Raw genomic sequence first — 16593 nt, 5'->3', positions numbered from 1 at the left:
TGTGCATCTTGTTTTGTGATTCCCAGTAGTGCTCAGTTTCAAGTTAAACTTGTTTTTAAATTCAGCTACAGTAAATGTTCATCTGCAACCTGATATCAACATGAGTCCACAGAGAAAACAGTGTTTGGACCCACTGAAGTTGATATCTTACTTAAATGATCAGTGACGTATATATGTTTAACATAGGCACATAGTTCATTTTTGAGGCACACACACACACACACACACACACACACACACACACACACACACATATGTGCTTCAGACCTCTATGATTTATGCTGTATGTTTCACTGCAGGATATGCACCAAGCGTGTCCAAAGTTATTAAGCTGTTTTCTTGATATATGTTTCTAAATAGGTTTTTATTAGAAAATATTCTATTTATAACTTCATTATAGTTATTTATTTGTTCTATTTCACTTATTAGCCCTCCACCATTAAGAGAAGACAGGATGTCTGGTAAAATAATTGTAATTGCAAATGGGGTGAATTATGATTTATGTATTTATTAATAAGAATTGGTAAATGCCCAACTCCTCTACATTCATCGGTTATACAGATTAGAATGAACTCTTCGACATGAGCACCTAATGTGTCAAAGGTATAATGACTTATTTTTGCGTTTACTTTCGTCTGTCTAGTCTAAGAACACCTCATAGTGATTAGTGATCATCCCATTGTCCTAAAAATCTATTGGTCAGGCTGTTTAACTGCTTTATGAGGTAGCTACATTGTCACATGCTAACGTTTTTTCCAGTCAAAGTGCAAACATGTGGCCTGCTCTTCTGTTCTCTGTTACTCTGACCAGTGCTAGTGAGTAAACGGTTTAAAGTGGACTAGGTTTAAGCGGAACATGTGATTTGATGTTTTAAAGTTATACACTAGTAGTATTAGCATTTGTTTTCTTAAAATGTAATGCTTTGGAATTGACTTTGAAAGTCTCAAATTTAGGAGTTTTTATAACGGGGTCAGTTTCATTTGAATTATTTATTATGAATATGTGGATTTGTTTATTCAATATTTGATACAGTAATGTAGCCAGAGACTTGCGTGGATATTTTGTGGTAAAAATTTAAAATTTACAAGAAGTCGGTGGAGTCCACGAGTCTATTTCTTTATTTTATGAAGTATTTATATTAACTAAAATTATGTATTTTTTAAAATTAAACATAAATGTAGTAAAACAAGGTTTTATCAACAGGTACACACTCTCTGACATATTTCTTTACCGCTGTGTCTGGAGACATTGACTTCCCAGAGTTCACTGTTGTCGGTCTGGTCGATGGAAAGCGGTTTATTTACTTCGACAGCAACATAAAGAAAGTTGTGCCAAAGACAGAGTGGATGAAACAGAAAGAAGGAGCAGGTTACTGGGACAGACAGACTCAGCTCGCGGCGGGGACTCATCATGCTTTCAGAAACAACATCCAAGCTGCAAGAGGTTTGTTCAACCATTCAACAGGTATGAACACACATAAATTCATAAATATGCATAAATGCAATGACGGAACACAACAGTATTGCTTGTAATGGAGCGTTATGTCTCACATTTGGCTCGAAAAGTTAAAAAAATGATATTCTATGCTAATAAAATATCAAATCATCTGCAATTAATCAAAAATGTCCGAAACGCCTGTAATGTCGCTTGTCCCGTGTGTTTTGTTTCATGCATCATGAGGTGTGCACACATTCCAGCTGAGGTACGGCTGTGAGTGGGACGATCAGACTGGAGCAACAGATGGGTTTCGTCAGGAAGGTTATGATGGAGATGAGATGGACTTCAGCGGTGCAGGAAGGATTCAGCACCCAGAACAAGTGGAATAATAACAGAGCGTATCTTGAGGGTAGAAGACATTACTTCAACACTGTGTGCGTCGAGTGGCTGAAGAAATACGTGGAGTATGGAAAGAGCAGCCTGGAGAAGACAGGTACATCGATCGTGTGCATGTGTTCCCTGAGTGTAACCTTGTGCTCCACAGGTAATGTTAGAATTATGTTTATTTATACATTCTGGTTCTTTAGGCCTTGGTTATTTGAAGCTTTGTCAGTCTTAGGGTCCTTGTGGGAAATAATACTGGATGTTTCTCTAATAGACCACCCAGTCATCCAATTCCAACTTTACAATTTTATTTTATTATTTGATAAATATCACATAAAAGAAAGGGGAACATATGAAGTCTTGTTTGATGACAGTACTGTATTAAACATGACTCTCTCTCTCTCTGTCTCTGTCTCTCTCTCTCTCTCTCTCAAACTCTCTCTCTCTCTCTGTCTCTCTCTCTCTCTCTCTCTTTCTCTCTCTCTCTCTCTCTCTCTCTCTCTCTCTCTCTCTCTCTCTCTCTCTCTCTCTCTCTCTCTCTGTCTCTCTCTCTCTCTCTCTCTCTCTCTCTCTCTGTCTCTCTCTCTGTCTCTCTCTCTCTCTCTCTCTCTCTCTGTCTCTCTCTCTCTCTCTCTCTCTCTCTCTCTCTCTCTCTCTCTCTCTCTCTCTCTCTCTCTCTCTCTCTCTCTCTCTCTCTGTCTCTCTCTCTCTCTCTCTCGTCTCTCTCTCTCTCTCTCTCTCTCTCTCTCTCTCTCTCTCTGTCTCTCTCTCTGTCCTCTCTCTCTGTCTCTCTCTCTCTGTCTCTCTCTCTGTCTCTCTCTCTCGTCTCTCTCTCTCTCTCTCTCTCTCTCTCTCTCTCTCTCTCTCTCTCTCTCTGTCTCTCTCTCTGTCTCTCTCTCTCTGTCTCTCTCTCTCTCTCTGTCTCTCTTCTCTCTCTGTCTCTCTCTCTCTCTCTCTCTCTCTCTCTCTCTCTCTGTCTCTCTCTCTCTCTGCGCATGCGTGGTCGTGAGCGTTTGTTGAGCGTGTGAGTGGGTGAACGGAGTGTGGTGAGTGTGTGATTATTCTTTTGTTTGGTCGCTGTACCAAACAAAATTATTTTTCTTTTCTCTATCTTTCTCTTTATATTTAGCGTTGAGTCTGTGAAGGTTGTCTTCTGCCAGTATTTAGTACTGGCAGAATGACTTCAGGTGTGAGGAACCTGGACTTCCTCACGCGGCGTCATGCCGTGAAAATCGACTCGAAGGCCAGTGTTGAGGAGTGTAGTCTAGCGGTGGGAGAGGTGGCTGGTTGTGAGAATGTTGTGTCAGCTTCAAGAATGAACAACGCGGTTGTCATTTTTTTGAAAACCGTTGAATTAGCGAACACCGTGGTTGAAAGTGGAGTTGTAATTGACAACGCGTTCGTTCCAGTGTTACCGTTGTCCACGCCGTCAAAGAAAGTCATCCTTTCAAATGTACCGCCTTTCATTAAAAATGAGGTGCTTGCACAAATGTTGGAGCGATATGGCAAACTAGTTTCACCAATAAAAATGATTCAGATCGGCTGTAAATCGCCATTACTAAAACATGTAGTGTCGTTTAGGCGCTTCGTGTTTATGATACTAAAGGATAACCGAGAAGAGCTGGACTTGACGTTTAACTTTAAGCATGAGGATTTTAACTACGCGATCTTTGCTACAACTAACAAATATGAAGTGCCTTAGCTGTGGTGAAATAGGTCACATTGTCAGAGCTTGCCTGAGGAAAAAGAAATATTAAAACATAATGTTTCATCGGTCTTGGTTGAAAGGACAGGTGAGGATAAGGAAACAGTGCAAACTGTTACGGAGGAAATACCTACAACAACCAACGTAGTTGGGGAAAATACGGTACGAAAATCTGCGGATGTAATAGATTTATTAGGTAATACAGAAACTTCAAAACAAACAGATGAAGAAAGACAAACTGTGGTTGCGATGGAAGAAGACTCAGTGTCTGATAAAATGCAGTCAGCTGATGGTTCAGGTGATAAGCAGAGTTCTGACAAAATACAAAACATAGAGATGCTAGGAGATTGTTTTCTGGAAGAACAGGATGAGTGTGTCTTCAAGACACCAAGAAAAAGAACAATGAAACAGCGCCATAACAGTAAATCCAAAAAAATGGAAAAAGTTGGGAGTCAAACTGATACTGAAAGTGACACTGATCTTTCTGAGTGTAGCTTTTCCTTTGATCAGTCTCAAGATGAGCTACCAGATCATTCTTACAGTGTAGACGATATTAAACTTTTCTTGGGAGCGACCAAGAATGCAAGAAACGTACGCATCACAGAATACTTTCCTGACTTGAAACAATTCGCTGAAAAAGCAAAAGTTTTTAGAAGTGAAGGCCTTTTTTCTGACCAAGAAATTTACAGGTTGAAAAAGATTCTCACCAAAGTCAATGTACAACTAGGTTTCAATGTTGGTAATGGGAAACATTAGATATTTTATTATTATTTAGATGATTCTCTATAGTTGCTTCTTGTGTATCCTTTTCTTCTCTTTAATGAGAGATCTTCATATTGCTTCTCTTAATTTGAATGGAGCACGAGAAGGAAGAAAAGGTTTGAATTATATGAACTAATCAAGATTAAAAAAATAGACATTTTGTTTGCACAAGAAACACACAGTGATGCTTTAAATGAAGCTGATTGGGCAAGAGAATTTGATGGGTTATCAATTTGTAGCCACAACACATCTTTAAGTGGTGGTGTTGCTGTCTTGTTCTCCAAGAACTTGATTCCAGTTTCCTATCAAATTGAAGAAATTGTAAAGGAAGACTTTTGAAGATAAGAGCTCAATTTGAAAATCGTTTTTCACGTTTTGTTTTGTGTTTATGTTCCCACAAAGGCAGCTGATAGAATGGTTTTTCTAAATGTTTTGTGTAAAGCCATAAGTGACTGTAACAGTGAAGATGTGTTTTTAATGGGAGGGGATTTTAACTGTACAGAAAACGCCTCTGATAGGAATCATGTCGAGCCTCACATGGCTTCTAGGAAAAGACTTGTTCAATTGATAGAAAGGCATGATTTAATAGATATATGGAAAAATTTTCATAAGACACAGAGACAGTATACCTGGGTTCATTCTCATAATAATATGTTGTCTTTAGCAAGGTTGGACAGATTTTATGGTCTTAGTCATCAACTTAATATTTTCAGAGATTGTTCTATTATTCCAGTCAGTTTTTCGGATCACAGTTTAGTGCAGTGTTTTTAACCTTGGGATGCATAAAGCCTAAAAGTGCAATGTGGCATTTTAATAATAGCTTATTAACTGATTTAGAATTTAGAGAGATTTTTAAATTCTTTTGGAACGACTTTAGAAATAGAAAGTCTGATTTCCAATCCTTGCAACAATGGTGGGACATTGGTAAAACACAGATAAGACAATTGAGTCAACAGTACGCTTGCAACATCACTAAAGACTTAACTAAGCTAATGATAAGTCTAGAAGAGGATATAAAGAAAATTCAACAATCTATTGGTACTGAACAAAATCAAGAGCTTATTAAGATTTTAGATCAAAAAAAGAAAGAATTGGCTGAACTTTTTTAAACCGGAAAGCACAAGGAGCTCTGATCAGATCCCGTTTTCAAAACATAGAGTGGATGGATATACCTTCAAAATTTTTTTTAATTTGGAGAAAAAAAATGGTCAAAAAAGACTTATATATGGCTTACGCTCAAAAGATGGCACTTTTTTGTTGAATCATACAGAGATTCGTAAGAGAGCAATGGAATTTTATGAAGAACTGTATAGCAGTGAGCTTACACACAGGTCAGACGGTGATAATGTGTTTTTGAAGGTCTTCCTCAGGTATCAGATGATGCCAACAGTGAACTTGGTGGAGTGTTGACTTTGGAGGAGCTACAGAATGCCCTTCAGAACATGGAAAGCGGCAGAGCACTGGGAATAGATGGCCTATCTGTAGACTTTTATAAGTCCTTTTGGCTGAGATTGGTGCAGATCTGCTTGCTGTCATCAACGAGTTTGAGCAGTGAAAGTTACCACTGAGCTGCCGCAGAGCAGTACTCACTCTACTGCCAAAGAAAGGAGACCTGAGTGACATTAGGAACTGGAGACCTGTCTCGCTGCTATGCAATGATTATAAAATTCTGTCAAAAGCATTAGCAAACCGGTTAAGCAAGGTTTTAGGAGAAATTATTCACCCTGATCAGACTTATTGTGTACCAGGTAGGCAAATTTTTGATAATATTTCGTTTCTTAGAGATTTTATTGACATTGGTAAACTTTTAGACATTGATTTTGGGCTAGTATCAATAGATCAAGAGAAAGCATTTGACAGGGTTGAACACAATTATTTATGGAATGTTCTGAAAGCTTTTGGTTTTAATAAAGCTTTTATTGATAATTTAAAAGTTTTATATTGTGATGTTGAAAGTTTACTGAAGGTAAATGGTGACTTATGTGCCCCCTTTAGAGTTCTTAGGGGCATAAGACAAGGATGTGCTCTGTCTGGGATGCTTTATAGCTTGGCAATTGAACCTCTGTTGAGAAAATTCAGAACAGATTTAGAGGGTGTAAGTTTTCCTAATTGTGAAAACGTTTTTAAACTATCAGCTTATGCTGATGATATTGTCATTATCGTTAAAGAACAGAGTGATGTGGATAGAATGACTGGAATTTTAAGTGATTTCATGACAATATCCTCAGCTAAAATAAACTGGAACAAAAGTGAAGCTGTTTTATTTGGTAAATGGTTGAATAGACAACTTGCTCTTCCTGCGGGGTTAAAATGGAAGAAAGAGGGGTTTAAATACCTGGGAGTTTATCTGGGGGATGATATGACTGTTAAAAAAAATTTTGAGGGAGTAGAAGGAAAAATTGTTGGTCGATTAAATAAATGGAAGTTTTTACTTTCCAATATGTCTTATAGAGGACGGGTATTAATTATTAATAATTTGGCTGCCTCCACTCTTTGGCATTGGTTAACTTGTATCGACCCCCCGCCACTTTTACTGAAAAAAGTTCAATCTATTTTAATTAATTTCTTTTGGGATAATTTACATTGGGTTCCACAAAGTGTTTTATTTTTTGTCTAAAGATGAAGGGGACAAGGTCTGATTCATTTACAGAGTAGAGCGGCAGCTTTAGGTTAAAATTTGTGCAAAGGTTTATTGATTCTCCTGTAAATGAAAATTGGAGTGTGACTGCATCTATTATTTTAAAGAATTTTGAAGGTTTGGGCTTGGACAAGCCTCTGTTTTGGATGAACCCTAAGAGGATGTTTGTATCCAAGTTACCTATTTATTATTGTAATTTATTTAAAGTTTGGTCACTTTTTAAAGTGCTGAGATGTGAAAATACTGACTCTTTGTATTGGTCTTTGCAAGAACCACTGATTTTGGCTCACGCTTAGATGTGTCAAATGAACATTTTATTCCGTTTCTGACAGACTTACTTACCAAGTCTCATGTCACTACTCTTGGGAAACTAATTCTGGTTACTGGACCTGACTTTCTTAACATTGAAGCAATAGCGGAACAGTTAAATCTGAAGTCAACACGAGTAATAACTCAGTTGCTGACTAAGTGGAAAGAAACCATTACTGATGTGGAACTTCAAATGATCAAAGACTTTGCAGAAGGGAGGATTCAGCCTGAGAAAGATGACCTTTTTCCAAAGATGTGTTTGGCACCTGATTTGGGAATGTGCAATGGATTTTTATTAAGGTGTAACAATTTAGTTTTGTCAGGTAAAGAGGGAGCCTCTGGTAAAGCCATGTATAAATGTTGTGTTAAAGTTTTAAACAAAAAAAATCTTGATGGAAAAATAGACACACCTTGGCGTAATGTTTTACACCTAAGTGAGAATGCAAGACCTGAATGGGGGGCACTCTATAAGTCACCACTAAGTAAAAAAACAGGGGACTTACAATGGAGAGTTTTACACGGTATTATAGCCGTTAATGCCTTTGTGTCCATAGTAAACCATGAAGTTAGTCAAGAATGTCCTTTTTGTTCACAAAGAGAAACAGTGTTTCATGCTTTTATGCATTGTGATAGATTAAGACCCTTGTTTGTTTTGTTACAAGATTTGTTTAAACAGTTTGATGAAGAGTTCTCTGTGGAGATTTTTATCTGTGGTTTTAAATATTCTAGATCACGTTCCTCTGAATGTCAGTTGTTTAATCTCTTGTTGGGTCAAGCAAAATGGCAATTTATTTGAGCAGAAAAAGGAAAATAGAGGGAAACTCTGATACAGATGTGACTATACTTTTTCAATGCTGGTAAAGACTAGGATTCAAATTGATTTTCGTTACTACAAAGCAACAAAAAATTTGATGTACTTTGAACAAAGATGGTGTGTAAAAGATGTTCTTTGCAATATTATTGATGATGTTTTAATTTTTAATTTTTGTTGTGACATTTTCTTGTGTAATTGTTGTAGGTCTTTTGTAACAAAATAGAGTTTTAAAAATCAAAATCTCTGTCTCTCTCTCTCTCTCTCTCTCTCTCTGTCTCTCTCTGTCTCTCTGTCTCTCTGTCTCTCTCTCTCTGTCTCTCTCTGTCTCTCTCTGTCTCTCTCTCTCTCTCTCTCTGTCTCTCTCTCTCTCTCTCTCTCTCTCTCTCTCTCTCTCTCTGTCTCTCTCTCTGTCTCTCTCTCTCTGTCTCTCTCTGTCTCTCTCTGTCTCTCTCTCTCTCTCTCTCTCTCTCTCTCTCTCTCTCTCTCTCTCTCTCTGTCTCTCTTCTCTCTCTCTCTCTCTCTCTCTCTCTCTCTCTCTCTCTCTCTCTCTCTCTCTCTCTCTCTCTCTCTCTCTCTCTCTCTCTCTGTCTCTCTCTCTGTCTCTCTCTCTCTCTCTCTCTCTCTCTCTCTCTCTCTCTCTCTGTCTCTCTCTCTCTCTCTGTCTCTCTCTCTCTCTCTCTCTCTCTCTCTCTCTCTCTCTCTCTCTCTCTCTCTGTCTCTCTCTCTCTCTCTCTCTCTCTCTCTCTCTGTCTCTCTCTGTCTCTCTCTGTCTCTCTTCTCTCTGTCTCTTCTCTCTGTCTCTCTCTCTCTCTTGCTCTCTCTCTCTCTCTCTCTCTGTGCGTGTCTCTCTCTCTCTCTGTCTCTCTGTCTCTCTCTGTCTCTCTTCTCTCTCTCTCTCTCTCTCTCTCTCTCTCTCTCTCTCTCTCTCTCTCTCTCTCTCTCTCTCTCTCTCTCTCTCTCTCTCTGTCTCTCTCTCTCTCTCTCTCTCTCTCTCTCTCTCTCTCTCTCTCTCTCTCTCTCTCTCTCTCTCTCTCTCTCTCTCTCTCTCTCTCTCTCTGTCTCTCTCTCTCTCTCTCTCTCTCTGTCTCTCTCTCTCTCTCTCTCTCTCTCTCTCTCTCTCTCTCTCTCTCTCTCTCTGTCTCTCTCTCTCTCTGTCTCTGTCTCTCTGTCTCTCTCTCTCTCAGTCTCTCCTCAGGTGTCTCTTCTCCAGAAGTCTCCCTCGTCTCCAGTCGTGTGTCACGCTACTGGTTTTTACCCCAGTGGAGTTACAATCTCTTGGATGAGAAACGAACAAGAAAATCATACAGATGTGAGTCACGGTGAACTTCTTCCCAACGAGGACGGGACCTTTCAGAAGATGAGCTCCATCAGAGTTACACCTGAGGATCTGAAGAAGAACGAGTACAGCTGTGTGGTGAAACACAAGAGCACGACCGTCAGAAAGACCCTGACCGGGAAAGAGATCAGAACAAATGAGGGTAAGAGAAGTGACTTTTCAACAATAGTGAACAAACACCAATTATCACCCGACTGTCAGATTATGTTCATACGTAAATTCTATACTGTATGTTTAGTCTTACATTGATCTTAAAATACTTTTATTATCAGTTATTATATTTACACATTTATTATAGGTTATGAAGTGTTATCATATACAAATGTATTGCTGTTAGCTCAGTCACAGTCTGTGAGTAATCTGAGGTTTTCTTCAGATCAAACAGGAGGTTCTGTTCGTGTTGGCATCATTGTTTTTGCTGTGGATGTGTTTATTATCATCTGTGTCGCTGGATGTATGTATCTGAAGAAAAGACGTGAGGACGGACAGCTATGATGGCTAATTCTTGCTTAAACAACTGCACATAAAACAGGACTGGAGATTTCTGGGATGAGTCCATGAAAAGATTTTTGGTTTATTGATTTGGGGAATTTGGTTCATTTTGAGATGCACACAGCTGTGTTTCTCTTCAGTGACAAAAAATGTCAAACGATGAATTGAAATGATGAATACTGTATATATATACTGTAAATATATAAACAAATTCAGTATATTTATATCTATGTACATTTATTAGGAATCCAATAATTTCAACGCATTTTGGCAGAGAGCGACGTGTTTCCTTTTATTTGGAAAAAAGTCTGACACGATCTAATCACTATCGCACCGTGAGCACATCAACCAGATGTATCTTCATAATTATGCAAAAAGTTTTTAATTTAAAGCTGGCAAGGCAGACGAGCAGACCCAATTGCAGAAAAAAAAATTAAGAAATAAAAAAGGTCTTTGTATAATAGTCCAAAAGGGGGTGAAACAGCTGGCAGTGAACTCCAGCCACAATCCCAGCTGCAGAGGAGGTGAAGGACGGGTCATCTAACAGACACAGTTCGATGGGACGAAGGGTGAACCAGACCCAACCGGTGGGGCAGGAAAAGGTGGCCGGCCAAAACGGTCGCTGAGAAGCCTCCCACTGTAGCCACGTCCAGCATCCACCCACTAGAGGACCGAGACAGGCACCCGAAGATCATCGGTGAGAGGAGAATCCTGAGCTGGGCAAAAAGTGAACTGGAAAGAGGGGGGCAGAAGACGGGGGAAAACAAGAAACTAACAAAATAAAAAAAAAAGCAAAAAGGCAGAAAGCAATAACTAGACTGAGAACAGGACTAAGACTGGACAAACACAAAACTGATCAAACTAGTCAACAGAGGCTCAGCGTCAGAATGAACTAACACCAGACGACAGACTGACAAAGGACAGAAAACACAAGGAGACTAAGTAGGGAGGATAATTAACAGAAATGGGGTGCAGGAGTGTGAAACAATTAGGGTTAACAAGAGGGGAGGAGTTAACAGCAAAGCACATGGCGAGCTGTCAAAACAAAGGCCATGTGCTTCAGGACAACAAAACACAAGACAAACACAACAGGCCGCTGCCAACCCCTGACAAAAGCCATATCAGCCGATTCTGATCCCGGTCCGATAGTATTGTGGATCCCTAACATTCTATATAAACATAACATTGTTTCTTAAATATATACGTCCATGTGTAGACATAGATAAAAGAATCAATCATTTTATTACGGTTTAAAAAGTAAGCAAAACTTTGGTTACAAACGGCTGTCACTACTCACAGATATTGCAAAAGAATTGCCCGACCCCACAAATTACAATAATAAATACTAAACTCCAACACAATATAATAGACAGTGAAATAGAAAGTGAAAAGAAACTGAATGTGTTTATTCTTTGCAATTAAATTGGCTACATGGGATGCGAATGGTGCTAATATTTTAAGAAATGATATATGAATTAATGAAGAAGAATCTGTTACAAGAAACACATTGTGATGAAAGGAATGCTGAAGATTTGGATAAATAATTTGATGGGTTAATTGTCAAAGGAAGACTACTTAAAGTAAGAGCTGTTTTTTAAAGCTAGTTTTATTTGTATTTATCCTTAAAAAATTATCTCAAAAATTATTATTATTTTAATTGATTGTTGATAGCCTTTTGATTTTAATTGCACAGAAGACATGATCAATAGGAACCATATTGAACACTTCAGAACCATTTTATTCAGTCAGTAAAAATAAAAAAAGCATATTTGTAAATGTGAGACAATATACAGTCTGGGTGGAACGCGTCTTTGGGGCTTCTCCACACCGTACCTCTTCCAGATGTGGGAAAGACAGTAAAGGTGGACTCATCAGAGTCATACATGCTTCACATTGTCCACAGCCCAAGATTTCCCCCCCATCCTTTGGCATTGGCACGAGTGAACAAAGGTTGGGCTACAGCAGCCCGGCCATGTGTACTGACCCTGTGGACCTCCGAACGGACAGTTTTGGTGGAAACGGGAGAGTTGAGGTGCATATTGTTGAGGTACAATCCGGGTTAGCGTCTAGACATCCCTTTCAGACCGCTTCCTCTTCGCGTTCACAGTTACTGCTGTTGGATGTGGTTTGCCCTTCTTGGTGGTATGCTAACATTACCATGGAAACCATGGCTGATACTTTACAAAGACTTGCCGTCTGGGTCACCGATGCACAAGCAAGCACCAACAATTTGTCTTTTGAACTCTGACACGTCACACTTGGGTATGTTTAAGGGTAGGTTCGTGGATAAAGTTTGTGGTTCCAAAAACGGAGGTAACTTTCTGGGTATGTATGTAACCATAACTGACTCTCTGAAGATAACGTGCTCGGGAGCAGGTTATGTTTCAGTGTAAGTTCGTTTCAGAAGGTCGGTGAGCATGGCGTGTCCTTTTGAGGAGGATCCTGTGGTTTTTTTCGTCGGGAGAGGGTAATAAGACCACGTATTGACGTGTTTGCATACCCTAATGAATATTTGAAAGAGCGTTATCGTTTTTCAAAAGATTCCTTAGTTTATTTAACACATCTTTTAAAACCGCATGTCGCAAATGTGACAAACCGAGGTTCTGCGCTTTAGCACAGAAAACATTCTGTGCATAGCACTTAGGTTTTTTAAGTGCCTGGCCATTTTTTTTGTACAGTGTGGGCGACTCGGAGCATGTGGGAAAGGCAACTGTGTGTAGAGCTGTTCGTTCAGTATGTCTGGCACTTAAACAGTTCTTACCCACGTTTCTACAGTTGGTTATTTGCCGGGGGACAGAGGATACCCTTGTCTGCCCTATTTAATGACACCCTACCCTGAACCTGAGCCTGGAGCACAGACACGCTTTAACCTGGCTCACAGCCGAACACGGGCCGAGGTGGAGGTGACTATAGGGATCCTCAGATCTTGGTTTCAGTGTCTGTGTAGGCTCCGGGTTAGTCCAGAGAGAGCTGCAGTGACTTTATAGTGGCTTGTGTTGTGCTTCACAATATTACCACTATAAGAGGAGAGAGCCACCCTCCTTGTATTGAGGATGATGGCCCAGAGGAACACCTTTTACAGGCCAACAGAGACGGGAGACTTTTGAGAGACAGGATCTGTCAAAATTACTTTTATTAGTTTTTTTGCACTGGTCTGCCAGGCACTTTATTTCTTTATTTCCTGAAAAACAATTAAAGTAAAATTCAATAAAATGTTTTTTTATGTTGCTTTATACATACACACAGATATACACACACATATATATATATATATATATATATATATATATATATATAGATAGATAGATAGATAGATAGATAGATATACATATATATATATATATATATATATATATATATATATATATATATATACACACACACACACACACAGACACACACAATGGCAAAAAATGTTTACAGTGTGCTTCTCAACTAATTTGCAACACATTTTTGTAATATGTAGGTTTAGCAAATCCTTTTAAAGATTCAACTAAGTACAAGATATGCCTGATATTATTAAATACGTGTTGATGTTCAAGAAGCCATCATAAGTATTCATCATTATAGATTAAAATACTTCCTGTCTCATGTAAGTCTGTATCTGTATGTATCTGTATGTGAACAGGGCCTTGATGATTAATAAAGTTCTGGTCATGGAATAAAAAAGCTTGCATCTAAATAAAGTCCCAGGATTAAAGCAAAATACATTCAGTTTCTTTCTTTCTTTTCTGTTTTGTACAATGGGCATTTACTCATTATTTACTCCCATCCTTTCACTCTTCTGCCTTTGAGAAAAACAAGTAAAACCAAGAGCAGTCTTAAAAGCGGCGGTTTCTTTATTTACCTGCTGGGAGTGCACCAGAACCCGGAAGTGTCTTTACACTTTCACTTTAGAGACGCCTCACCTGTTCACAGGTGACCAACAGAAACATCTGGACGAAATATCTCACAAGAGAGTCCTCCGGGACGATTCTCTTTCTTAAAAGAGGTGTTTCAGAGCTAAAAGCAGTCATGCGGTCTCCACTGCTCCTGCTTTTCGGAGTTTATTATGTGTATGCTGGTGAGTGTTTTTATGTTTTCTTAGCGTTAAAGTGTCTGGTTGTTGACGCGTTTCGACGCTTTTCTTATTTTCGTTTAAAAAGCGATGGTTTGAGGCAAGCTACATGTAATTAATAGCTTTCTGGAAACTTTTTTCACACTAAAGCACAGTTTAGTTGGAGTTATGGGGTTGTGTAACAGGAAGAATTCGTCTAAAAGCCTTCTCTAGCTAGTCATTTTTACCAAAACTAGACTATTGTTTTTGTTGATTAGCGTTTTTTGAGTTGATTTGAGAAATGCTTCGGTTGTTTTTAGTAGGTCTACATCTCCTAAACCACAGTGTGTTGTATCGGAGGTCAGTTTCGTTTTCAACCCGAGTTATTTTTTTCTGACTAGAGACTCATGACGAGCGACTGGTTAAACTTACCGAGGCCTATTATTAAAAAAGTTATATTTTATATCCTCTGTAGAGCACACTTTTCTAAAATAAAATAGGCATGAATAGATATGTGGCAAAAACAATGTGTGTTTTTTTGTTTTAAATCACCAGTCAGTTTTTAGGTTTTTAATATTTTCTATGCCTAACTCTGTTTAAGGCTGATTCTCAACTATTCTCAACTAAATATTTAACAAAATTATTTGATATTGCACAAAACATAACAGTGTATGTGTGTACAAATTTCCTTAAACTTGTTTCATTAAACGCATTGTATCTATTGTCACGCTTCTGCTGACGCTCAGGAATGAGGAAACACCAAACAAACAGTCTTTAACAGAATACAGCATAGAGCAAACTCAGGAACAAGAGGACATTTAACAACCAACGAAGGGCACAAAAAGTTTAAGTAGGGCAAACAATGAGGACTGAATTAGTTAATTAACAGACACACATCTGGAACTCAATGAAACACTAATGACAAAATAAAAACAGGAAAGGAAAAGCAATGTGGGGATCAGAACACAGGGCAAGGGAATACAAGTCTGACACTTATACACTGTATTTGATTTACACATGCATGTACTGTTAGGACAACAGGTTCAAAAAATGATCTCATGGGAGTAACAATTGGCCAGATATTCATAATAATATCTAATATGTCCATAAAAATATTGATGTAATTTTATTTTGTTATGTCTCTCAAAACGCATAAAAAACATGAACAACACAGTGGACACGTATGAAATGATGTCCTGTTTCATAACAGGGAGTCATATTTGGATAGAAATATCATTTTTTCTGAGATTTGTTTTTAATTTAAATGGTGATTACAGAACATATTCATATTTCCATTTAGATTCACAATTTATCACTGAATTAATTTGAGCCACTTTTAAAGACTAAGGAGAAAGTGTGGTTTATGGTGAAACCTCGAATCATTTGGTATATATCTCTGACAAGCCTTGAATGTGTTCTGTGTTTTGACTGTGTTTCCATTTCCTTTAATAAATCTATTTTGCACTAGGTACAAAAATGTTCCTCTCAACACTTTTTGGACATGAATGTCTCCATTGAATCCCATTAAAACTGCTATATTTTAAGCACAGTGCCATTTAACTGTAAAATTATGCATTTTTCAATCTACTGGCAAGGCTTCAAATTTTTTATTTTATGTCGTTTCTAACAAGACAATTATGTTGTTTTAATGAAATAGGATTATTGTAAGAAAATATGTTATTTTAACGAGAAAGAATAGTTAAAATTCTCTTTATTACAGTATTGTGCATACTTTCAAATTGGATTCATTATTTTTGATTTACAGTGAGAGGAGTTTACTGAAAAAGTGCAAATGCCGACTTGTTAGTCTACAGACCGTCTTCGAGAACAATTACAAAATAATCTTTTGTCTTTGTTGAGGAATACAAAAGCTATTTAATTATTAAAATGATTAAAAGCCAAGACAGAAAGAATAAAGCAGAAAGCCCTTGGACAAGAGAGACATATTAGTCATTACTGAAATCTATGATCCTGCGTGAGAGAGAAAGTTTAGCAAAATAGACAGAACATCTTTTCTTTTTACTTAGTATCTTACACTAATCTGGCATCCTACAATGCTAGAAACGTTTTCTTTCACATGACTGAATCTGTTGCGCTAATAAATAATAATAACAATAATACATTCCTGTTAAATAGATTCATCAAACACAAATCATTATTATAGCAGCTTTCAACAGAAATCAAAAGGACTTCTGTGTTTTAACACATTTGTCAGGAAATATTGTTTTTAAAAAAATGCAGCACATCTTGCTGTATTTTTGTGCAATAACTGACAAGGTCTCAGATGTAAATTTAGGCAACTTGAACATATTTGCACAGACAAACAACTAAAGATATAGTACTTTTAGTAAATATACATTTTCTCTTTTTCTTAGTCAATTTAATGATTATAGGTATATAATCATTATATACAATATAGGTAACTGTTTTCACCTGTTATGACAGGAATTATTTTAATATAGACTCACTGTGAATTTCAGTGTTGATGTAACGCAAAATATGAATTTTGAATGTGCTTTATGTGGAGATGACTAATTTGAGACGATGACTAAACATCTCTCTGTTTGTCTCTTTCTGTCAGGTACACACTCTCTAAAATACTTCTACACTGCTGTGTCTGGAGACATTGACTTCCCAGAGTTCATTATTGTTGGTCTGGTTGATGATCAGCAGTTCATGT

General features: G+C 37.9%; 1 protein-coding gene and 1 pseudogene across 1 annotated transcript in view; both read left to right on the top strand.

The window, feature by feature from the left end:
• Positions 1 to 770: 770 nt before the first annotated feature.
• Positions 771 to 10101, top strand: LOC122335250 (annotated as a pseudogene).
• A 3684-nt stretch (positions 10102 to 13785) lies between these two features.
• The window catches only part of LOC122335249 (BOLA class I histocompatibility antigen, alpha chain BL3-7-like), a 5955-nt gene continuing 3147 nt past the window's right edge, over positions 13786 to 16593 (top strand). Inside the window, 2 exon segments of the mRNA XM_043233066.1 lie at positions 13786 to 13940; positions 16495 to 16593. The exon segment at positions 16495 to 16593 is cut by the window's right edge and continues 146 nt beyond it. Coding sequence (XP_043089001.1) covers positions 13892 to 13940; positions 16495 to 16593 — 148 coding nt within the window. The 5' untranslated portion in view covers positions 13786 to 13891.

Source organism: Puntigrus tetrazona, unplaced genomic scaffold (assembly GCF_018831695.1).
Source record: "Puntigrus tetrazona isolate hp1 unplaced genomic scaffold, ASM1883169v1 S000000746, whole genome shotgun sequence".
In the NCBI taxonomy this organism is placed as follows: domain Eukaryota; kingdom Metazoa; phylum Chordata; class Actinopteri; order Cypriniformes; family Cyprinidae; genus Puntigrus; species Puntigrus tetrazona.
Note: the sequence above shows the minus strand (reverse complement) of the source record. Positions and strands in the feature narration are given on the sequence as shown.